The sequence below is a fragment of the Monodelphis domestica genome, chromosome 4 (assembly GCF_027887165.1).
Source record: "Monodelphis domestica isolate mMonDom1 chromosome 4, mMonDom1.pri, whole genome shotgun sequence".
In the NCBI taxonomy this organism is placed as follows: domain Eukaryota; kingdom Metazoa; phylum Chordata; class Mammalia; order Didelphimorphia; family Didelphidae; genus Monodelphis; species Monodelphis domestica.
This window is the reverse complement of record NC_077230.1, coordinates 454,522,958-454,546,054: the sequence shown is the minus strand read 5'-3', so window position 1 is coordinate 454,546,054 and position 23,097 is coordinate 454,522,958. Positions and strand designations below refer to the sequence as shown.

General features: G+C 56.1%; 1 protein-coding gene and 1 long non-coding RNA gene across 2 annotated transcripts in view; one reads left to right on the top strand and one right to left on the bottom strand.

The window, feature by feature from the left end:
• The window catches only part of POU2F2 (POU class 2 homeobox 2), a 61,345-nt gene that overhangs the window by 4,792 nt on the left and 33,456 nt on the right, over window positions 1-23,097 (top strand). Inside the window, 1 exon segment of the mRNA XM_056797032.1 lies at window positions 10,133-10,196. Within this exon segment, the coding sequence (XP_056653010.1) occupies window positions 10,133-10,196 (64 nt within the window).
• On the bottom strand, window positions 14,105-18,705 carry LOC130454071 (uncharacterized). The gene is made up of 2 exons (XR_008911739.1): window positions 18,498-18,705; window positions 14,105-14,530 (listed from the first exon to the last, which is right to left on the bottom strand). It is a non-coding gene; the product is annotated as an uncharacterized LOC130454071 (long non-coding RNA).

Here is a 23,097-nt window from a genome sequence, read left to right as displayed (position 1 = left end):
AAGCGGGGCTTTGGCCAGGGAGACGCGGGGATGAAGGGCTCGGAGGCAGGGGGCAGCGGGCTCATTTGGAAAGAGCACGCTAAGAGGGGGTTGTGGAGGAGGCCGATATCGGAGCGGCCTGGCTTCCCAAGGAGCCACCTTTCATTCAAGGGGCCTCCAATCGCTGCCCCACAGGCGGTGGCTGGGGTCTGAGGAAGGCCGGTGGAAGGCCGGCAGCCCAAGGGCCGTGTCTCTGGAGCCGTGAGTGTGCGTGCTGTGTGCGTGCCGGGAATGGGGGTCGGGGAGCTTGGCGGGCTGCTGTGGCAGAGGAGGCTTGGAGGGGCTTGGAGGGACCCAGGCAGGCAGGGCCTTCCTCTGTGTTTGCGTGCAAGGCGTGATGGGGATGGAGAAGGGGCTCCCTGGGTCTCTGGGCACGGGAGAGGCTCGCCTGCACATGCTCTGCCTCTGGGGCTCTGCCCACAGCCTCGGGAGGGCGTGTGTCTGTGGTTCTGCTGGCCGGTACGGGGCGTGGGTCCAAGCGTCTGTGTGCAAATGGGATTGAGCTTACCTGAGAAGCGCAGCGAAGAGACCAACATGCGTGTGCCGGACGTGTGCTCATCCCAAATCTGTGTGCCGACTGGGGGCATGTTGGTGAGGCTGTGTGTGTGCGTGTGTGCATGTGTGTGCGTGTGTGTGCGTGTGTGCGTGTATGTGGCGGTGTGTGCGTGTATGTGGCTGTGTGTGCGCGTGTGTGCGTGTGTGCATGTGAGAAGCAAGTGCTCGGGGCCAGTGTAATCCCTTGGACGGCTCTGGGGCCCTGATGCTCAGAGAGCTTTCTACTTTACCATAGCACCAACCATGCTGTCTCCCTCCTCCTTCTTTGTCGGAGGCGAGAGGGGCATTGCATGGCATTAGCGGCCATCCCCTGTTGTCCCTGGGCACCCAGGGGTTTTGTCCTCCTTAGGGCCCGCGGCTTAATTCCTGTGACCCTCCGTAAGTCCCCTCCTGGCCAGTTTTCTTCTAGCTCTAAATTCCCAGTTCTAAGGCCTCTTCTCCCCTCCCCACGCCCCCACCCCCGGCCCTCCAGCCCCGACATTCTTTGTTCTAAGGGCTCTGACACTGGAAGTTCTAGGGATGCTTCCAGCTCTAATATGCAATGTTCTAAGAGCCCTCAGATTTGGTGCTCTAGAATTATATGTTTTCTAGATGAGTGTCAGAACAGGTTAATTCCTCAGGCCCACCTCAGGGCCGTCTTCACCCTGGCTCTTTCTTGCCCCCCTTTCCCCTTGGGCTCAGCTTCACAAAGCCTTTCAACCCTTCCCTGTCTCCTATGATTCCGGCCACAGTCCTGAGTGCGAGGGGACATGAGGACGTTTCTTCCTGTTGTATAAATGGAGGAAACCAAACCAAGCCCCTGGCAAGAGCTTGCCCAAGACCACATGGCCTTGGCGTCTACCAGGCCTATTCTCATAGAGTGTCAAGGCGAGCCAGCACCAGAATGAACCAGGAAGGTGTGAGCTATGGGCCCCCCTGTTCCAGCCAGCCAGCTACCGGTATGAGACTTTCCTTATTACAGGCTCTGCCCTGTTTCTCCCTTCATCCGCCAAGGGACAACCTCCTTCTGTTGTACTCTGGAGAATCATGGGCCGGAGCTGGAATGCTCCTCAGAGATTGGTGACGCCAACCCCTCTGGTGGTCAAATGCTTCCAAAGGTGGAGGACTGATGTATTTTCAGCCCCATGGCAAGGTAGCCTCAAGCTGGATGGGCAAGGAAGAAGGGGGACCTGGCCCCAAATGGCCCAAGGTGGGAGGTCGCCTCCCCCAGAGGACTGACTCCCTGTCCCCTGAGCCTGAGGGCCTCCACACTGTCTCTGTACTGTCACACAAGGCCAGCTGGGCCTTGAACGGAACCCCAGATTCAGGCCATTTTGAACCTTTCTTCTTCCTTCTCCAATACGTCTATCCTAGAGTTGTTGAGATTAAGGCCCCAAGAACGAACCTTCTCCCTTTAGCCTTTCCAGCGCGTGGGCTTCTTTTTATCCATCCTTGTGGCCAAGATCTCTGTTGGGGCAGAAATCCACCCTAGCAGGACCTACCTTCTGCTGCCATGAGTGGAGGGTCTGTTTGGAACTTACTGTCTTGGTAAACTTGGACAAATCCTTTCTGCTCCCAGGGCCCACGTGCCTTTTCTGCACCACGAAGGACTTGGACTGGGCGGTCTCTTGGTTCCTTCAGAGAGGCATTGTGGCCTAGGGGAAAGGGTACTGGACTCTTAGTCAGGAAGCCTCCCAAACATACCCCAGGGTGTCTGCTTCTCTCTTTTCTTTGGGCCTTGCTTACATTTCCTGTCTTCCTAGTGGTTCCCCCCCTTTTTGTGTGTCTCTGTTTCTCTCTCTCAACCCCTCTGTCTCCTGGTTCTTTTCTCCCGATATTGCTGTTACTTTCTGCCTCTTGGTGAATTTTCTTCTTCCGTTATCCTGCCTACTTCCCATCTCTATTAGGTTCTGGGTCTGTCTCGCTGTGTGGGATAGCATCCGTAGAGAGAAGGGTTAAAAAACGACAGGTCCGGCTGGGTCTAGGGTTCAAACCTGGCAGAGGGTGAGGGGATGGCTCATTAGTGCCCCCGCTGCCACCCATCACTTCCTACAGATCTGGGTTACAGATTTATCCAAGTCGGAGAAGAGAATAGCTGACATTGGCCTGGGTCTGGGATTTCTCAGTGAGGGCAGGCTGGGATTTTCTTTTATGCCTCTTCGTATGCTCATTCAGCAATCCTACTAGACAGAAAGTCCTTGATCAAGGCCTGCCTCCGTCGGCCTCCAACTACCTAAAGGAGGCTGCTCTAGATTTGGGGCTTAACAGGCCTTTGGGATTTGGGTCAATTGAGAGAAAGGTGTTTGGAGGCAGAGATAGGCCTGGATAATTCAGGGGATAGAGAGGCAGTGGGCCATGGAGGCCTTGGATGCCAGGAGAAGACTTTGAACTAGATCTGACAGTCAGCAGAAAGACATTATAGAGCCTTTATACAGACGAGGCAACACCATGAAAGAACAGCCTCTAGGAGACTTAGAGACCAAAGAGCCTGGTTTGAATCCCAGCCTTGAAATTGCCCCCCTGGGTGTCATTTTAGGTAAATTTGCCCCACTGGCCTTGCAGGCTCAGGTTCCTTTTTATCATAGAAGGGGCCCTGCTTAGATCATCTGTCTGTAAGGTCCCTCCCAGTTTCTGACATTCTGGCCAGCCACAGCATCTTGGAGAAGAATGTTGAAGACTTGGAGTCCTACTGCACAGCTCTTTCCTGGACATACTGTATGGTCTTGGGCAACGTCCTGCCCTCTCTGAGCCTCGGGCCCTTTCTCTGGAAGACAGGGGAGCTGGGTGTGATGATTTCTAAGGTCCCTTTTGCCCTGTTTTCCCATTTTAAACCACAGCCTTCCGATTCACCCCTAGGTTTGGGGTGGATAACCACTCTTTCATCAGACCTCAGCCAAATAGTATAAGAAGCCTCCCTGGAGGAGGAGAGCATTTGGCTTACAGGGGAGGCCCTCAAGCCTCTTCAGTTCAGTTCTCTAATAATGGCACACTAAGACCAGCAGGCCAAATGGGGCCCAAACCAGAGTCAGAGGCTAGTACTCTGACTTGCTGTTGTGATAACCTTGGACAAATCCTTTCTTCTTCCAGGGTCTAATTTGCCTTTTCTGCACAATGAAGGCCTTGGATCAAGGGGTCCCTAAGCTTCTTCAGAGAGGTAGCGCGGTATAAGGGATAGGGTGCTGGACTTGGGGTCAGCAAGTCTCCAAAGGATTTCAACTGCAGGTCTGAGTCACAGATTTGTTTGAGTGGAAGAAACGGGACTAGGGATGGAGGTCCTTAGGAAGGGCAGGCCCCTTCCCTACCTGGGACCTTCATCCAAATCGTTTTTCATATTCTAGCTGTAAAACCCGGGACCATTTCATTTCACTGAGCCTCAGTTTCTTCATCTGTACAATGAGGAAATGGGACATGCTCTATCTCAGATCCCTTCGAAAACCTGTGATCCTAGGGTCCTTTCCATCTCTTCTAGCTTATGTTCCATGAAACATCCCAGCTCGTTCTAAGGGCTTTCCACCTCTTGATCTTATTGTCACTGGCATAGCTATAATATATATTCTTCTGTTCAAACAGAGGTGTACACACATGGGTAAAAGCCAAAAGACTGACCCTCACATGGCTCTAGAACTGTCTACTTCAAGTAGACAGAACCTACAAAGGAAGAGACAGCCTACTGAATCCTGGGGGCCTAGTAGAATGAGGTTGACAAACTTGGGGCTGGATTTGGCCCGCCATATTGAATGGCCTGAATGGTTTTGTTTTTTCATTTGTAAACAAAGTGTTATTCTATTTTAAAGTGTAAAAAACATTCTAAACTCATGGGCTTTGGGACTCATTTGGCCTGCTGGCCTTAGTGTGCTATTATTACAGAATTGTATTAATAGAGAAGAGGTTCCAGGGCCTCCCCTGTAAGCCAATGCTCTCCTCCTCCAGGTAGGCTCCTTATACTATTTGGCAGAGGTCTGGCTGAGGAGCAGTTCTCCACTGCAAACTCTGGCCTGGGCCTGTACCCCCAAAGAGACACATGTGATGCCCAGGAGGCTTTGTGACAGAGTAGAAGAAGGAAACCCTGGGCTCCCAGATGGGGATTGGGAGACTGTTTTGTGGCCATTCTTCCCAATAGCACATCATGGACTCAGGGTCCCCTTTCTTTCCCTCGCCCTTTCCACACAAGCACTCACTTGAGTCAGAGGGAAACTGGACCCATCAGACCCCATCCTGGATGGACCTTAAGAAAGGAGTTCCTATTCGTGCTCACACACATGTAGACACAGACAAAGCCACAGAGCACGCCAGTGTACAGGCTGTGTAAATACACAAATGTCTAAATACACTCGTGTCTCGTGCCCTACACAGGGATCCACAAAGGCACATACAAACCTCCATGCAGGCTGCCCCCCACTTGTCTCACCAGGAGAGTCCTGGCTCCCTGGTGGGTCCAGAGATAAGCTGTGGCCTTGGGGTGTCCGCCTGGGAGGCCCAGAGCCAGCCCTCCTTCCTCCCTGCAGAGGCAGGGGCTGAAGTCCACACCCAGGCTGGGCAGCTGGGCTGGGGGAAGAGAGAAGAGGGGAGGCATGACCTCCATGTGTGGGGCTCGTGCTTCCATGAGCATCCTGATGAAGGCTGAAGTTCTCGTGTGCCCAGGCTGGTGTGGCATGTCTAGCTTTCCACCTTTCTGTGGGTGTATCTGGAGGATTCGTTATGTTTTTCTGTATGTGTTCATGCCTATGTAGAACACAAGTTCAGCGTGTCTGTGCGTGTGTGCGTGCTCATCCCCGTGTGTATCTGTGTGTCTGGGCACATGTCCTGGGGGGGGTCACCTCGATTTGGAGTGTGGCCGGGCCTGGATGGGGCCTGCAGACGTCGGCACATCTGGGAGTCTGGCAGGCAGAGCCTTTGTGCGGCCGCTGCCGTGGTTAACGCGGTGCCTGGGGGAGGGGGGAGCACGCCTGTCCACCACAGGGCCTCTGTCTGAATGTGGCTGCCGGTGGGGGCAGGGGCGAACTGGACAGCCGTATTCTGGGGCGGCCCCCTCACCCCAGCTCCGACAGGGATCCTGCCTGTGTTTGCTTGTCTTGGAGCCTTTCATAGGTGGCTCCATCTGGCCCTTTTGGGGGGTCGGGGGTTATCTCTCATTGACTCCCCATATTTCAGCTGTCCCTGAGGCTTTGGGGGTGTGGGGTGACTCTCAGGGGTTCTTTTGGAGTGCTTCTGAGTCTCCCAGGGGCCTCTCCCAACTTCAGGGGCTCCGAGCCTTTGTTTCAGCATCTGCTCCTCTCTGCCCCTTTGGGAGTCTCTCCCTGAATTTCCAGGGCCCCCCTTTCTGCCCACCTCCCCATCCCATGGGGCATCCCTGCATTCGGGCCCCCTCTGAGCGGTCTGCGAGCCTCCCTTTATGAGCGAGGGGGCGCCTTTGGTCAGGGGCAGGCGACGAAGGCCTTCGCTTTGTGTTCCCCTAGTAGGGCCACTGGGGCAGGCGGCCTAGGCACGGATGGCCCCCCACCCCCTCCCCTGCCTTCCCCTCCCCCATGACCTCTGCTGCCTGCCAGCCCAGAATACATATTTATCAGCGTCCAGAGGGGCCGCCCTTCCCCCACTGCTCCCCTCAGGGCCCCGGCTGCCCGGCTGCTGAGAAATTAACCCTGTGACACTGGCCCTGCCCTCTGCGGCACACGCGTGCACACACACACACGCACACACGTGTGGGAGCCCTCAGCCTCTCTGGCCAGGCAGAGACCGGAGACGGGAGTCCACACACACATGCACACATGTGCATGCAGCAAACACACAGAACACAGGCACACTCTCTGAAACCGCCCCACCCTATTGAATGGGACATGCAGGCGTGTCCATATGACGCACAGACATGAAGGGATTCCCATGTGTGACGGACATGTGGAGACACGCGTGTGCCCACGTGTGGAGCCCTGATGGAGCGCTCAGAACCGGGCCCAGAGGAGGGAACTGGCAGGCGTCTGCCCCCATCGGGATCGCTCGGAATGCAGGCCCCGCGGCCCGAGCTTATGGGAACATGGAAGCACCGCCACGAAGGTGCCCCCCCGGAAAGGGCTGGGCTGCCAGCCGTCAGCTCAAAGCCGGGGGTCGGGAGGCCGGAGGTGCCCGCCGTGGGTCCGGCCGCTGCCCGTCGCTCCTGCTGCCCAGTGGGGACGGGCCTCGAAGGGCAGCATGAAGGGCGGTGGAGGACCAGCCCCCGGAGGGGCTGGGTGGTCAGGGAGGGCTGCTCGGAGGAGGCAGGCCTGGAGGGGCGGGGGTCTCCTGGAAGCTCTGGAGGGGCTCCTGGGCCTCCTCCCGGCCTCCCTGTGCAGGCCTGGCCGGGCGCCTCCTGAGCTGCTTATCGATAGGTTAAGTGGTCAGGTCAGGGTTATTGACCATCCGATTAGGAGCTTGTCAGATCAATTCCGCCTCGCGCTGCCTCCTCCTCCTGCTCTGCGGGGCCTTCAGCTCCTGCCCTTCCCTCCTCCAGCCTCTGCCCCCTCCCAGAATGCCACAGGCCGGGGAACCTCGCGGGTAGTTGGCTCCGACCCCTCCTGTCACAGGCCGGGAAACACCGAGGCCCGGAGAGGGGCAGAGACTGGGCCAGGGTCACCCGGACAGGAAGGAGCCGGAGCAGGCTGGCAGGCCCACCTGCCCGGGGCAGCACGAGCCCCTCCTGGAGGAGGCGTCTCTGGGGTCTCGGCTCGGCCTCCTGAGGGAAAAGCCCGCTCTGTGCCTCTGTGCCTCGTGGCCCGCTCTGAGGCGAGGGTCAGCCCTGCCGCCCCCGGCTCAAGGCCAGGCTCCGAGAGGCCGTCGCTCGGGAGCCTCTGGGGCCGGCGCCTTGCTGTGTGGCTGCGGGCCGTCTCTGGGCTCCTCTGGGCCTCGGTCTCCCCGTCAGAGGCGGGCCGGGCCGGAAGGCCGAGAGCCGGGGAATCCCCGGCCCCCCCGCTCCCCCAGCTGCCGTCACTTACAGCAGTATTGACGGCCCGCGGTGTCTGGCCGTGTTCTACACTCCGCGCGGCTAATTGTTTTGACTGGGAATTGGCAAGGCGATTAAACGCCATCGATTTCCCCCCGCGCGCTGCATCGATTTTTAAATTTCCTATTGATCCCGGCCCTAAATCTCCTTAACCAAGACCTCACGGAGCAGATGACAAGCCCTGATTAGCTCCCCCGCCCCGAGGGAGCCGGGGGGGGGGGCAGGCCCGCGTCCCCCTTTTATCCCCCATCCCAGGTGGGGGATCCCGCCGAGCCGGCCCCGCACACGCAGATCCTCAGGCGCCTCCCATCCCCCCAAGCCCGCTGCCTTGCACCAACAGCCAGGCCCGTTCTTTAACAGAAAGGGAGACTGAGGCCCAGGGAGGAGGAAAAGAAGGAGAGAGCCGCCGGGGGTCCTGTGGGCGGAGGGCAGGGCAGAGACCGAGACCCCCGGTCCCTGGGCACATCTCAGGCTGAGCCCCTTGCCTGGCAGAGGGAGGCTGAGGCCGGGCAAAGGATGTGCCTCCGCTTCAGGCCAGCCACAGGCCCCTGGACGAGTCATCGAAGGAACCGCTCTTCTAGGCCTTGTTTCCTCATTTGGAATAAAGGTCGGGGCAGGGGGAGGGCTCAGTGGATGGAGAGCCTGACCTCCAGAGGGGAGGTGCTGGGTTCCAATCTGGCCTCAGACGCTTCCTAGCCTGGCCAGTCCCTTCACCCCCGCTGTCTAGCCTTTACCTCTCTTCTGCCTTGGAACCGATGCACAGTTTTGAAGGGTTTTTAAAGGAAAAAAAGGGTTGGAATTCCCTTCTGGCTCTTGACTGAGGACCTCCCTGATGTGCCCGAGTTCATCCAGAAAGCCAAATACGGACTCAGCATCAGTCTGTTTTCCCCGTCTGCCCAGCCCAGAGCTTCCAGACTGGTCCCTTCCGGGCACAAGAGTGAGAAGGATGCTTAGACATTGTCCGCAGCCCCCTCATGGGAGAGAATGGAGAGCGGAGGCTTGAGGGCCCATCCAGTCCCAACGTGTCCCTTTTCCTTTCTGGGCCTCCATTTAGAGTCCAGAGAGGGATAATGGGGAGGGCACTGGGTTCAAACCTTGCCCCAGATGGTTACTAGCTGCAGGACCCTCGAGCAAGTCACTTCAGTGTTCTGTGCCTCACATTCCTCATTCATAGAATGAAGGGGCTGGACTCAATGGTTCCAAAGGCCTCTTCTGGCTCTAAACCCACAAACCCAGCCTGCCTCCCTTCCCTGGCCTCTGGTGGATGAGAGGCCCTCTGCCTGGTGCTGCTGTTAGCGCCAATATTCAAGGTCCCTTCTTGGGTCCCTTCTCTCTCCAACCACCTGTGTTCCAGGGAGAGGGGAGATCCCCCCTCCCGGAATCCCTCCCCACTGGTGAGCCCCCTCATCCCACCAAGGGCTCTTGCCAGCCTTGCTTCCGTTGCCTCCAGGAAGACTGGGATGTCCACCCCAAGAGCAGAGATGCAGTCATCCTGGACCCTGGGGAGGGGGGAGCAACTCCACACTCACTGGTGAGAGGGATGGAGGAACAGATGGAGGGACAGATGGATGGAGGAGTGAAGGGAGGAGCAGGTGGATGGAGGAGTAGGTGGATGAAGGAGTGAATGGAGGAGCAGATGAATAGAGGAGTGGATGGAGGAGCAGTTGGATGGAGGAGTGGATGAAGGAGCAAATAGATGGAGGAGTGGATGGAGGAGCAGGTGGATGGAGGAGAGGATGGAGGAGTGGATGGATGGAGCAGATGGATGAGGAATGGATAGAGGAGTAGGTGGATGGAGGAGTGGATGGATGGAGGAGCAGATGAATGGAGTGGATGGATGGAGGAGTGCATAGAGGAGCAGTTGGATGGAGGAGCAGTTAGATGGAGGAGTGGATGGAGGAGCAGGTGGATGGAAGAGTGGATGGGTGGAGGAGCAGCTGGAAGAGTAGATGAATGGAATGGATGGATGGAGGAGTGGATAGAGGAGCAGATGGATGGAGGAGTGAATGGAGGAGCAGTTGGATGGAGGAGTGGATGAACGAGCAGTTGGATGGAGGAGTAGGTAGATGGAAGAGTGGATGGAGGAGCATATGGGGGAGTAGATGGAGGAGTAGGTGGATGAAGGAGCAGGTGGATGGAGGAGCAGATGGATGAGTGGGTGGAGGAGTGGATGGAGGAGCTGATGGAGGAGTGGATGGATGGAGAAGTTGATAGAAGAAGGGGCGGATGGATATGCTGAGGAACAAATAAACGAAGGAATGGATGGGTGGAGGAATAGAAGGAAAGCCTAACACAAGGCAGGACGCACTGGGTGCTGGTTCTGTCCCTCTTTCGCTCGTTCCCCCACTCTGAGCTTTGGTCCCCTGCAGGGGCGCCATTCTGGCTTTTCTAGGCTTCCTAGTCTCGTGTGTCTGGGCAGGGTTGTGGTCCCTGGAGCTGACAGGTTCTGGGGGGTATAGATGCCATTATGGGCTTGGAGTGACCTCTCTCTCTCTCTCTCTCTCTCTCTCTCTCTCTCTCTCTCTCTCTCTCTCTCTCTCTCTCTCTCTCTCTCTCTCTCTCTCTCTGTGTCTATCTTCACCACCAAAGGTTCTCACTTGGCCTGGCTTGGTGGACTGAACAAGCGGAGCCCTCTGCTGCTGCTGCCCAAGAGGTAAGGCCTCAGGGTGTGGTTGGGGGAGGGGGAGGAAGGGCTCATGGGCCAGTTCCCCTGGACAGGGGTTCTCAGTAGACCCCAGGTCCCCTTCAGGGCCAACCAAGGGAAGGGTCTGGAAGTGGGTGGAGGTATTTCTTCAGCTCCCTCCTGACCAGGCCAGTCCTAAGAAAGATTTGACACCAGGCAGAGGCAGGTGTCCTGGGCCCTGTAGAAGAAACTGGGAGTGTTTAGGCTAGAATGGGGGTAGGACCAAGGGGAAGAATGAGCCTCAGAGAGCCCATTTGGGCTAGATAGAGGGAAATGCACCGACATTCACAGCAGACCAAAAGTGGGCTTTCCTGCCCTGAAGATCCTTACTGAGGCTGAGCGAAGGAGCCTGGGAGGCAGGAAGAAAAGGAACTTAGAGGTGATCTAGCCCGCTGCCCTCATTTTACAGATGGGGAAACTGAGGCCTGGAGAAAATGATTGGGTGGAGGAGGCCTTGCCGGATGGGTCAGAGAGGAGGCTCCTGTTAGGGATGGGCTAGACTAGAGATGACTGTTGAAGCCCTTCCCAACCCTCTCAAATTCTGTAAGTCTGTAAAAGTGCCTGAGTTCAGACAGCTAGTCAGGATTCAAATTCAAGTCCTTAGACCTGCATTACCATTTGCGAGGGACTATAATATTAGGGTTTGATCTGGAATCTGGGGAGAGCTAGGAAATCCTGCCCTGAATGAACCTGTTTGGAATGGCCCCTGGCTTCCCGAGTATATTCTCGGGACCTTTGATTCTTCCTGGGTAAGGTGATGAGAATTTAGGGTTCTCTCTCCTGTGAGCCTCTTGTGAGGCCCAAATGACAGGAATGGAGGCGAAGCCGGTGGCAAGAGCTTTATAAACTATAGAGCATGTCATGAGTGCAGTGACCTTTGGACATGGTCAGGCGCTTTTTAAACTCAAGAGGGTCATGTAAATGGCAGGGAACTGTATGAACTGTGTGTATAAAATTGGAACATTTGTAAATCGTTCGTTCAGAGTTCTGTAAACCAGTTTGTAAATGAGAGCTGTCTGAGCCAGTGTAGAGTGTTTTGTAAACCATCAAGGAAAGGTTTTGCATACTGTAAAGTGCTTTGTGAAAGGTAGGGGAATTGTAAATCACGGGGTGCTTTGCAAACAGTTGAGGGCTTTATAAGCTGTGAAATGCTTTGGAAACTACTGAGGACTTTGTACACTGTAGAAGGTTTTGTCGACTATGATACCGGTCATGGAGAAACCGAAGTTAGAGATGAGATTAAAATCCTGGTTATGTTTTCAGAATAGGACAGGATTGAAATGAGGTCGCAGGAAGCACTGATCTTCATCTTCAGGGTCAGTGTAAATGGGGTGGACCGACTCAACTAATAATCAGCAGTATTGATCTGGCCACAGAGACCAGAATGTATCCACCTGAAGGAGTTTCGTCTTTCACGGAGTCACTTCCTTTGGAGGCTGCCGATTGACTCTGTGGTCAATTTGGTGCCCAGAAAAGACCCCTGGGAGCCCGGGCTCTGGGTTCTAGTCCCAGCTCTGGCCTCCATGTGCTGCATGTATTGGGGGAAATTTCTTTTTTTTTTCCCTCTGAACTTTGGTTTCCTCTGATTTAAAGGGGAAAGGACTGGACTACATGGTCCCTCCTGTCCATTCCAGGTTTACCTGTGTGTGATATTCTCAGGCCCTTCACATTCCACCTTCTAAGTGTTCTGGCATCCCTTTCCTAAGGTCCCTCCCAGCTCTGCCTGCCCAACTCTAGTATTCTCTGTTGTTTTTTTTTTAATATAATTTTATTTTTAAAAATATTTTTCCATGGTTTCATGATTCATGTTCTGGTATTCTCTGTTTTAAAGCCTCCCCTTGCCCAGCTCGGGCATTTCCTGTCCCAAGTTCCCTCCTAGCTCTGTCATTCTGTGTTCTAAATGCCCTCCCCCTCTGGCATTCCTTGTCTTAAGTGCCCTCCTAGCTCTGGCATTCCTTATTCTAAGTGCCCTCCCCCTCTGACATTCCCTGTTCTAAGTGCTCTCCTAGCTCTGATATTTCCTGTCTTAAGTACCCTCCACCCTGGCATTCCCTCTCCTAAGTGCCCTCCCCCTCTGGCATTCCCTGTTCTAAGTGCCCTCCCCCTCTGGCATTCCCTGTCCTAAGTGCTCTCCTAGCTCTGGCATTCCCTGTCCTAAGTGCCCTCCCCCTCTGGCATTCCCCATTCTAAGTGCCCTCCCCCTCTGGCATTCCCTGTTCTAAGTGCCCTCCTCCTCTGGCATTCCCTGTCCTAAGTGCCCTCCCCCTCTGGCATTCCTTGTCTTAAGTGCCCTCCTAGCTCTGGCATTCCTTATTCTAAGTGCCCTCCCCCTCTGGCATTCCCTGTCCTAAGTGCCCTCCCCCTCTGGCATTCCCTGTCCTAAGTGCCCTCCCCCTCTGGCATTCCCATTCTAAGTGCCCTCCCCCTCTGGCATTCCCCGTTCTAAGTGGCCTCCTCCTCCTCTGGCATTCCCTGTCCTAAGTGCCCTCCCCCTCTGGCATTCCTTGTCTTAAGTGCCCTCCTAGCTCTGGCATTCCTTATTCTAAGTGCCCTCCCCCTCTGACATTCCCTGTTCTAAGTGCTCTCCTAGCTCTGATATTCCCTGTCTTAAGTACCCTCCACCCTGGCATTCCCTCTCCTAAGTGCCCTCCCCCTCTGGCATTCCCTGTTCTAAGTGCCCTCCCCCTCTGGCATTCCCTGTCCTAAGTGCCCTCCCCCTCTGGCATTCCCTGTCCTAAGTGCCCTCCCCCTCTGGCATTCCCTGTTCTAAGTGCCCTCCCCCTCTGGCATTCCCTGTCCTAAGTGCCCTCCCCCTCTGGCATTCCCCATTCTAAGTACCTTCCCCCTCTGGCATTCCCTGTCCTAAGTGCCCTCCCCCTCTGGCATTCCTTGTCTTAAGTGCCCTCCCCCTCTGGCATTCCCCGTTCTAAGTGGCCTCCTCCTCTGGCATTCCCTGTCCTAAGTGCCCTCCCCCTCTGGCATTCCCCGTTCTAAGTGGCCTCCTCCTCTGGCATTCCCTGTCCTAAGTGCCCTCCCCCTCTGGCATTCCCCGTTCTAAGTGGCCTCCTCCTCTGGCATTCCCTGTCCTAAGTGCCCTCCCCCTCTGGCATTCCCCGTTCTAAGTGGCCTCCTCCTCTGGCATTCCCCGTTCTAAGTGCCCTCCCCCTCTGGCATTCCCTGTCCTAAGTGCTCTCCTAGCTCTGGCATTCCCCGTTCTAAGTGGCCTCCTCCTCTGGCATTCCCTGTCCTAAGTGCCCTCCCCCTCTGGCATTCCCCGTTCTAAGTGCCCTCCCCCTCTGGCATTCCCTGTCCTAAGTGCCCTCCCCCTCTGGCATTCCCCGTTCTAAGTGGCCTCCTCCTCTGGCATTCTCTATTGCCTCTTCTAAGGCCCCTCTCAGCTCTGGTTCTCCACATTCCAGGGTCCTTCCCTACTCAGACATTCCATGTTCTATGTTCTAAGGGTCCTCCCAGGCCACGGATGTCAGAAGTGGATGGACACAGACCGTGTCCGTGGGGGGTCCTCCTGCTCTGGGCAGTCCCTTCCACTCTGACATCCTGTGTCCCAGAGGCCCCGCCAGCCCCAGAAGTCGCTCCGAGTTCTCCCCACGCGCCATCTTTTTGGACCTCCTCTGCGGCTCCGGAGTGAGTCCTGGGAGGGGAGGTTTTGGTGGTGGAGAGACGCCGGTGTGGAGCCCGGCAGGAAGGAGTTCCTCGGTGGGCCCAGGTCCCTTCCTCCAGGAGCCAGAGCCGGGGTGGGGGCCCGAGCCGGAAGAGCCTTAGCCACGTGGGGAGGGGACTGGCCAGGATTTCCCGCCTGGGATAGAAACAGAGTCGCCCCGGACGTGAAAGAGCACGAGACAAACAGTGGGCCTCGGCCCTTCTCGGTTCTCAGCCGCTGCTGTTTATTGAGGCGCCTTTGGGTGGGGGCTCTGTAACACAGACGGGGAGCGCGGCCACGTGCCGCGGGGTCCGCAGGACTTGCACGCAGGCTAAGGAAGGACGTGGCTTAAGAGGCCTTTGGGTTGCGGCCTCCGGGGGCGTGTCACACTGAGGCCGTGGCTGTGTTGGAGGGGGGAAGCCTTCCAGATGTGGGAAGGGAGCTCCAGATGTTGGCCAAAGGCATACAGGAGCCAGAGGCCAGAGGTGGCAGCTGTTTCGGCGAGGATGCAGATGCTCGGTGGGGTGGGGTGGGCAGAGGTGCGTACGGGGGTCTTCTTGAGGAATGCAAGGATGGCTGAGGACACGGTAGCTTCCAGCCAGGGCCTTCTGGGGATCCAGCCTCTTCTTCTAGCATCCAGAGAAAGCTGGAGGGAGGCAGATGGGAATGGCTAGGTAGCAGCAGTGAGGGGTCCAGAGAGCCACGCGGCCTCTTTCCTGACAGGCACCCTGGGGGCTCCTGAGGGGATGGAGAGTTTTCAGGAGGCCAGGATCTGCATGGGCATGCCCAGGGGACATGTTCAGGGGCTCTCCCTCTCTTCCCCCAACTCTGTCCGGCAAGCTCCATCCACCCACCTCTCGAGAGCCAGTATGTGGGGTGGCCAGGGCTCTCCAGATCCTAGAGCCCACTCTAATGGGACTCTTGCCCACTGACCCCACTCTCCTGGGGTTTCTGTGTTCTGGGTCTTTTCCTCCTCTCTTCCACAGTGAGGGGGTTAAAGGGCCTGGGTTGGGATCCTATCTCTGCCTCTTAGATTACTGTGTGACCTTTGGCAAACTGCTCCTTTGCCCTTGGCCTCAGTTTCCTCATTGGCAAAACCAGGATATTGGACTAAGTGGTTCTGGGGGCCCTTGGAGCTCTCAGTCTCTTCTGTTCCCTGGACCTCTCTCTGTCAGACATCAGCTTTTCTTTAACCTGCAGGGTTTTTTCTCTCTTGGTCTCTCAGTCCTTTTCCCTGGCTGTATGTGCATGTGTGTGTGTGTGTGTGTGTGTGTGTGTGTGTGTGTGTGTGTGTGCGTGTGTGTAAGTGTGTGTGTATGTCCATCTCAGAATGCAAAGAGCACTGAGAACAGGAAGGACAGAGAGAAAGAAGGAAAACAGAACCAGAGGAAGAGAGGAAAACTCCTCCTCGACCTTAGACAAGGATTCACAACAGTATGACCAGAGGCTTCCAAGGATCCTGGGAGTGAACGAGAGAAGGAGAGATGGAGAAAGAAGGGGAGACAAAGAGGGGGAGCAAAGGCAGAGAGAAGAGACATGAGGTCAGAGCAGCAGAGACATTAGGAAAGAGAGAGGGGGAGAGAGAGAGAGGGAGGAGGAGGGAGCAAGGGGGAGGGAGAGTCAGAGAAAGAGAGAGGGGGAGGGAAGAAGGCAAAGTGGGAGAGGAAGAGACAGAGTGGGGGAGGGAAAGAGGGAGAAAGAGAGGGGGACAGAGACAGAGAGATACAGAGAGGGAGAGAGACAAGAGAGAAAGAAAGAATTCTAAAGAAACAGAAAGAGATATGGTCAAAGTCAGAGGTAGAGACAGTCAAAAAGACATCCATAAGAGACAAGATCAGAGAGATGAGAGACAGCAAGGGAGACAGAAAGCAGAGTCAGAGATGTAGAAGACAGAGACAGAGCCAGAAAGAAGAGAAAGGCAGAGACAATGTCAGCTAGAGAGGGTTACAGAAGGAGAAAGATTTGGACAGAATCAGAGACAGTCAGAGATGAAGAGTCAAAGAGATAAAGAGATAGAGATGAGGAGAGAGAGTGAGAAAGAGAGAGAACAATAGGAATGAATTCAGAAATAACCAGAGATGATTAGAGATAAAGACAGAGAGATGATGTCAGCTAGAAAGACAGAGATTCAGGAAGAGACAGAGACAGTCAGAGATAAAGACAAGCAGAGTCAGAAGGACAGACAAGTAAAAAAAGATAGGAACAGAGAGAGAGAGAGAGAGAGAGATAGGGACAGAGCATGAGACAGAGATAGAAAGACACAGAGAAACAGCAGTCAGAAAGAGACACAAAGACAAGAACATCCAGAGAGACAGGAAAAAAGAGATAAAGTTACAGAGAGGGACAGAGCTAGAAAGTAAGGGAAAGCCAGAGAGATGGATGGAGACAGAGCTTAAACCAAAGAAAAGGTGGCATGGGGGCAGGTCTGGGGGAGTCCTGGGAAGGGCCCTCACTTTTCAGGGAGATTGTTTATGTGTCTTTGTGTGTGTGTGTGTGTGTGTGTGTGTGTGTGTGTGTGTGTGAGAGAGAGAGAGAGAGAGAGAGAGAGAGAGAGAGAGAGAGAGAGAGAGAGAGAGGAGGGAGGGAGGGGTGGAGAGGGAGAGAGACAGGGATGGAAGAGAGAGAGAGAAGAAGAAGAGAGAGAGGGAGGGAGGGAGAGACAGAGAGAGAGGGAGAAAGAGGAAGAGAGGAGATGAAGGGGGAGGGGAAGAGGGGGGAGAGAGAGACAAGAAGAGAGGCGAAGAGAGATAGAAAGGGAGAAAGGAAGAGAGGAGATGAAGGGGGAGAGAGAGAGAGAAATGAAGAGAGAGGGGGGTGGAGAGGGAGAGAGAGAGAGACAGGGAGAAGAGAGGTGGAGAGAGACAGAAAGGGGGAAAGAGGAAGAGAGGAGAAGAGGAGATGAAGGGAGAGAGAGAGAGAGAGAGAGAGAGAGAGAGAGAGAGAGAGAGAGTCTGAGTGAGTCCTGAAGACAACAGGAAACATCCCTTTCCTTCTTCACCCCATCTCTGCTTCCAGCTGGTCCATCCACTCCCCACTAGGCCACCTTCTTGGACTGGTGGAGAAGGCCTGGGCCCCGGGGTCCCAGGGAGTGACCCAAACCTCTTAGACTTTTGCCTGAGGCACCTGAGGAAGAGTGCACCCCCCCTACAGGTTCAACCCCCCACCCCCACCCCAACCTGGCTCCGTGGGCTGCAGTCTTTTTCAGCTGCCCTCCTCCAGGCAGTCTTGGCTGCTCTGCCTTGGTGTGTCTCTGTCCCTGGTTCTGGCCGGGCTTCCCTCTCCCTCTCCTCTCCCTAGATCGCTTTCTTCCTCTGATCCCGCCTCCCCCCTGTCTCCCGTCTGCCCTGGCCCCACTCCTCTGCTGCCCCTCTGTTCCTGTCTCTCAGTGCCCCCTTCTTTGCCTTCTCCTCCCCGGCTGTCCACCTCTTCCCTCGCTGTGTCTCCTCTGTCTCTCTTTGTCTCTGTGTCTCTTTGTCTTCTCTGCCCTCCGTTTTCCTGTTTTGTTCCATTGTTCCCTCCCTGCTCTGTCCCTTGCTTCATGTTTCTCAGACCCTTCGTGTCTCCCGTGTCTCTGGCTGCCTCTCGGTCTCCCTGTATCTCTCTTTCTCTCTCCGACCCCCCACTCGCTCCCCTTGTCTCTCCATGTCTCTCCCTGTGTCTCACACCCACCTCGGAAATAATTGCTTTTGTCTGGGCTGGACTGGACTCGTGCTGCTGGGGATGGGGGGAGGGAAAAGGAGGGGGACGGGGGGCTCTGGGGGGGTTGGGAGGGACGGATGGAGGTCGCTTGGCGAATTTGCTCAGGCATTTGTCCAGGCGGGGTGGGGGGGTGGGGAGAGCTGAGGCTGTCTGTGCGCGTGTGAGCATGTGTATGTTTCTCTCCACACACGTGTGTCCGCATGAGTGTGTGTGGGGATGGACGTGTGCAAGAGGGTGACCAGGGCCCGCCCAGAGCAGGGACCCTTCCTCCCAGGCAGACACACGGACACACACATGACCACGGACACACGCACACCCGGTCGCCATGACCCAGACGTGGAAGCACAGCCCCGCGGAAAGCCCACACGGAGACACGGCTGGAGCGGAGAGGGGCAGGCGGGCGCCGGGCACACCTGGCACTGCAGCGCGAGCACCCCCCCAGACCCAGACACACCCCAGACACGACCCGCCCCCGCATCCACGCCTCAGACAGACCCTGGCCGGTGGCTGCTGGCCGCCCGCTGCAGCCTCTCCCTTCCTCCCTTCCCCCACCACGGACAGAGCCGCCAGGCCAGGGCCAGTGAGCACGCGCAGGCACACACACACACACACACAGTAGGGCAGGGAGAGCCATGGATGCCACCCACGAAAGGTGGGGGCAGGGTGGGGTCCCAGGCCGCCCCCCCAGAATGCCCTCAGGCACAGACCCTTCCCCACCCAGCCCAGCTCTATTTCCCCCCTCCAAGTCTCTGCTCTCCCCATCCGCCTCTCTAGTTCTGACTCTCTCTGCTCCCCACCTGACCCCGGCTGGACTTAGCTCTGTCCCAGGATCTCTGCCCAGAGGCCCAGCCTCTCCCCCAACCCCCGGGGAGTCCCCCTATTTCCAACGGGGGCCAGGGCTAGGCCACACTCACCAGCTCCTCCCCGCTGGGAGGCCCCCAGGTCCCTGCTGTCCTTCCAAGGGCCCAGCCCCAGCCCCAGCCCCGGGTGAAGGGGTCCAGTCTGGGAGAGGGGGCTGCTATCGGGGAGCCGGGGAGCGGAGCCCAGGATGCAGAGAAAGGCAGCCAGAGGCAGGGGCTTTATAAACCGGCCGTATTGATCCACCATGTCACAGCCCCGGTCGATAGCAGAGCCGAGAGAGAGAGAGAGAGAGAGAGAGAGAGAGAGAGAGAGAGAGAGAGAGAGAGAGAGAGAGAGAGAGAGAGAGAGAGAGAGAGAGAGAGAGAGAGGAGAGAGAGACAGACAGAGAGAGACAGAGACAGAGAGGAAGAGAGACAGAGACAGAGATCAGAGAGAGAGAGAGGGAGAGACAAAGACAGAGAGAGGGAGAGAGAGAGAGAGAGAGAGAGAGAGAGAGAGAGAGAGAGAGAGAGAGAGAGAGAGAGAGGAGAGAGAGACAGACAGAGACAGAGAGAGAGAGAGAGAGAGAGGAGACAGAGACAGAGACAGACAGAGAGAGACAGAGACAGAGAGACAGAGAGGAAGAGAGACAGAGATCAGAGAGAGAGAGAGGGAGAGACAAAGACAGAGAGACAGAGAGAGGGAGAGAGAGATAGAGAGAGAGGGAGGGAGGGAGAAGAGACAAAGACAGAGGGGGGGAGACAGAGAGAGACAGAGAGGAAGGGAGAGAGACAGAAAGAGAGAGGGAGAGAGACAGAGAGACACAGAGATCAGAGAGAGAGGGAGAGACAGAGACAGAGAGATAGAGACAGAGACAGGGAGAAAGACAGAGAAAGAGAGGGAGACAGAGACAGGGAGAGAGAGGGAGAGAGAGGGAGGGAGGGAGAAGAGACAAAGACAGAGAGAGGGAGAGAGAGGGAAAAAGACAGAGAGAGACAGAGAGAGAGGAAGGGAGAGAGACAGAAAGAGAGAGGGAGAGAGAGACAGAGAGACACAGAGATCAGAGAGAGAGAGGGAGAGACAGAGACAGAGACAGGGAGAAAGACAGAGAAAGAGAGGGAGACAGACAGGGAGAGAGAGGGAGAGAGAGGGAGGGAGGGAGAAGAGACAAAGACAGAGAGAGAGAGGGAAAGAGACAGAGAGAGAGGAAGGGAGAGAGACAGAAAGAGAGAGATGGGGGGAGGAAAAGAGACAGACAGAAAGAGAGAGAGGGAGAGAGAGACAGAGAGAAGAAGAGAGAGAGGGAGGGCGAGAGAGAGAGAGGGAGACAGACAGAAATGAAGAGAGAGACATACACAAGGAGAGTCAGACAGGGAGAGCTACAGTGAAAGTAGCAGACAGAGATACAGAGAGGGGGAAAAGAAAGATCACAAGAGAGAATAAAAAGAGAGAGAGGATTGAGAAAGACAGAGACACAAAGAGAGCCAGAGAGGAGGGGACAGATAAACATGGAAAGAGATTGAAATACAAATAGAGACATAGACAAGAGATATAGACAGAGAGGAAGAAAACTATATAACTATATCATTATATATGGAAAGAAAGAGATAGAAACAGAAAGAGGAGAAGGAGGGAGAGAGAGAGAAGGAGAAGGAGAGGGAGGGGGGAGAGAAAGAAGAGAAAGGGGGAGAGAGAGTAACAGAGAGGGAGAGAGAAAGAGGGAAAGAGAGGGGGTGGAGGGGAGGAAGAGACAGAGATACCTAGAGAGAGAAAGACAGAGAAGCAGAGAAGAGACTGAGAAAATGATACAAAGAGAGACAGAGCAAGCGACAGATACACATAGAGAGAGACTGAAATACAAATAGAGATAGAGAAACGAGAGATATAAACAGAGAGGAAAAGACAGCTATATATCTTTTTTTCTGTTTATATGGAATATATGGAGAGCCAGAGATACTCAGACAGAGACAAACAGAGAGGAAGAGACTGAGGCAGGGAGACAAAGAGAAGTCAAGAGAAATGGAATGACTTGAGAGAAAAACACTTAAAGAATGAGAGCAAAAGAACGAGGAAGGCTGTGGGGGCTCTTTCTCCCCCCTTTTCAATGTCACCTGCCACTCATTGTCTTGTTCTTTCCATCCTGCTGTTGGATAGAGTTTGGGGGAACCATATTCTTGGGGTTCGTGTATCTGATCTTCTGTCTTTTTGCCCTGGGCAGGTGCTGGGGAAGGAGATGTTGTGGGACCAGATCTTTGAGATAGTCTCCCATAAGGGGGTTTGGGGTGAGCTTCTGGGAACAGCCTAAAGCCAGTGAGGGTCCTTTTGGGGAATCCTTTTTTGGACCCTGAACGAGATAGAACCTCTGGGCTGGGTTTAAGGACCCTAGAACATAGAGTAGGAGGCCATCTAGTCTTCAAGGCCCTCATTCTTCTACATGTGGGGAAACAGGCTCAGTGGGGAACGAAGTAAGTCCTTGAGAGTTGCGGGAGGTCAAGGCTGGACGGAACCCCAGAGAACACTGATCTGGGCCTCTTATTTGCTGGGTGAGGAGCCTGAGGCCCAGAGGGGCCAGGAGACTGGCCTAGGATCCCACAGCTGGGAAGCAGAAGAGTTTGAACCCGTCACCTCATTGCACTCTGTTCCCTCCTGTCTGTCTCTGTTTCAGTGACTGTATGGGTCCCCTGGACTCTTTCTTCTGCCCTCTGAGCATGTCTTTCTTTCTCTCGTCCTCTGGGTTTCTCTGCCCCCTTAAGTCAGGGCTGTCAGAGAGAGGGGGGCATCTCAGGTTGGCCTGAGCCCGCTTCCAGCCAGGGGTCATTTCATCCACAAGGGCCTGCCCCCAGCCCCAGCGAGAGATCTGGGGTCTGGACGAGGAGCAGCGGAGAAGCTCCAGGCTGGCCTGGGGCTGGGGTTTCTCCCCAGGGCTGGCCTTCTCTCCTCAGTGTTCCTTCCATGTCCTCCCCCTCACAAAGGGGATACCAAGGGCGGTGCTTACTCTTGGGGAAGAGTAGGGAGTCCTTGGGAGGAGACCCTGTTCCTGGCCCTTGAGGGGAAAGGAAGCAGGGAATGGCTCTAACCTATCTCCATCCTGGCCTGGCTTCAGTGCAGGTCCAGCCAGGCCTCCCCCCAGTCCAGCCCCAGCCCCCAGCCTCAGCTCCCTTTGTTACCAGAGGGGGAGGGGCCTTGCCAGTGGAGGAGCCTCATCCTGACCCCCGACCTCTCTCCCCCTCCCCCTCCCCCCGGGGCTCAGGGGGGTGGGCCCACGAACTCCTTGCCTAGGTCCCCTGAGGCCCGCCAGCCCAGTGACGTGATGGACAGCTCTGACCATCGGCCAAATGGCCCAGGGAGTGAGCCAGGGGCCGGGGAGGGGGAGGGGAGGCAACTCTGAACAGCTAAACCAGGGGGGATGTAGGGGTGGGGGGGAGCCAGGGCTGAGGTTAGCTTGAGGGAGTAAAAAGAGTGGTTGGCCAGATGACCACGGGGTTAGCAGCAGGCTGGGGAGACCATCTGGTAGAAGGGTTCGAGAGAGCCAGAAGAGGGGCTTGGAAAACAACTATGGGAAAAGCAGGAGGGGGACCGGGAGAGCGAGCGTAGGGAAGCCTTGGGCCACAGGGGGCGAGTTCTGGGTGCACAGAGGTCTGAGGAGACCTTCTGGTGGGGGAGCAGAGAAAAGAGAAAGCCCGTGTCAAGAGCACAGTGGGGACGGACAGGGACCCGGGAGACCTTTTAGGGGGACGACTTGTGGAAAGGGAGAAAAGAAAGATCAGTTTCAAAGGGACAACATTTCTGGGGTGGGCAGAGATTTGGGGAGCCCCTGTGGTAGGAGGAACATGCCAGGGAAACCTAGAATGGGAAGGGGCTAGGGAGATCCTGGGGCAGACCAGGGCCTGGCAGGTGCCAGTGAAGAAAAGGTTTGGTCCAGATGGCTGTGGGATCCGGGACTGGGCACAGGCCCCAGGCTCTGGCCCCATGTCTCCTTGGGCCAGCGGGTCCACTCTCTGAATCTTCATCCCCCCACCTGCCCCTGTCCCCAGCCTTCAGCCTGACCAATGCAGGGAGTTTCAGAAAGGGAGAGGGGGGGAAGATTCCCTGGCGCGGGAGAAGCCGGGGGAAAAAATATAATGGGAAGTAAGCTGCCGAGGCTGGCTGAGAGAGAAAGGGCAGCAGCCAGAGAGGGGGGGCGCAGGGGGGCAGGCGGCTGTGGCCAGGCGCTGAGGAGGCCTGGCCGGCTCTCACACCGAGCCCTCCGCGTCCCCCCTGCCGGCCCCCTCCAGCCGCGATCGATCCAGTTTCTTGGCAATAAAGCATTTTTATTGTCAACTACCCTGAATGCTAAATGTGAGGCCTGGTCCTTCTCCTCCCCCCACCCCCACTTTAGCAGCCCCCCCTGCTCCTCAGCCATCCACCTCCCCCCCCAGCAGCCCTCAATATCAGCTCCGTCCATCACCCAGGCCTCCCTCCTCCTCCTCCTCCTCCTCCTCCTCCTCCTCCTCTCCTCCAGTCCCTGTATCTGGGATAAGCCACCCAAGGCTCCCCTTTCTCCAGAGCAGGCCCTGACTGCCCCCACAGAGTCACCTCCATCCATGCCCAGCCTCCCCCTCCCCACTGCTTTCTCTATCTCCTCTCACCCCACTGTGCCACCCTCTGAGTCCTTCTGTGCTGGCTGTCCGCCCC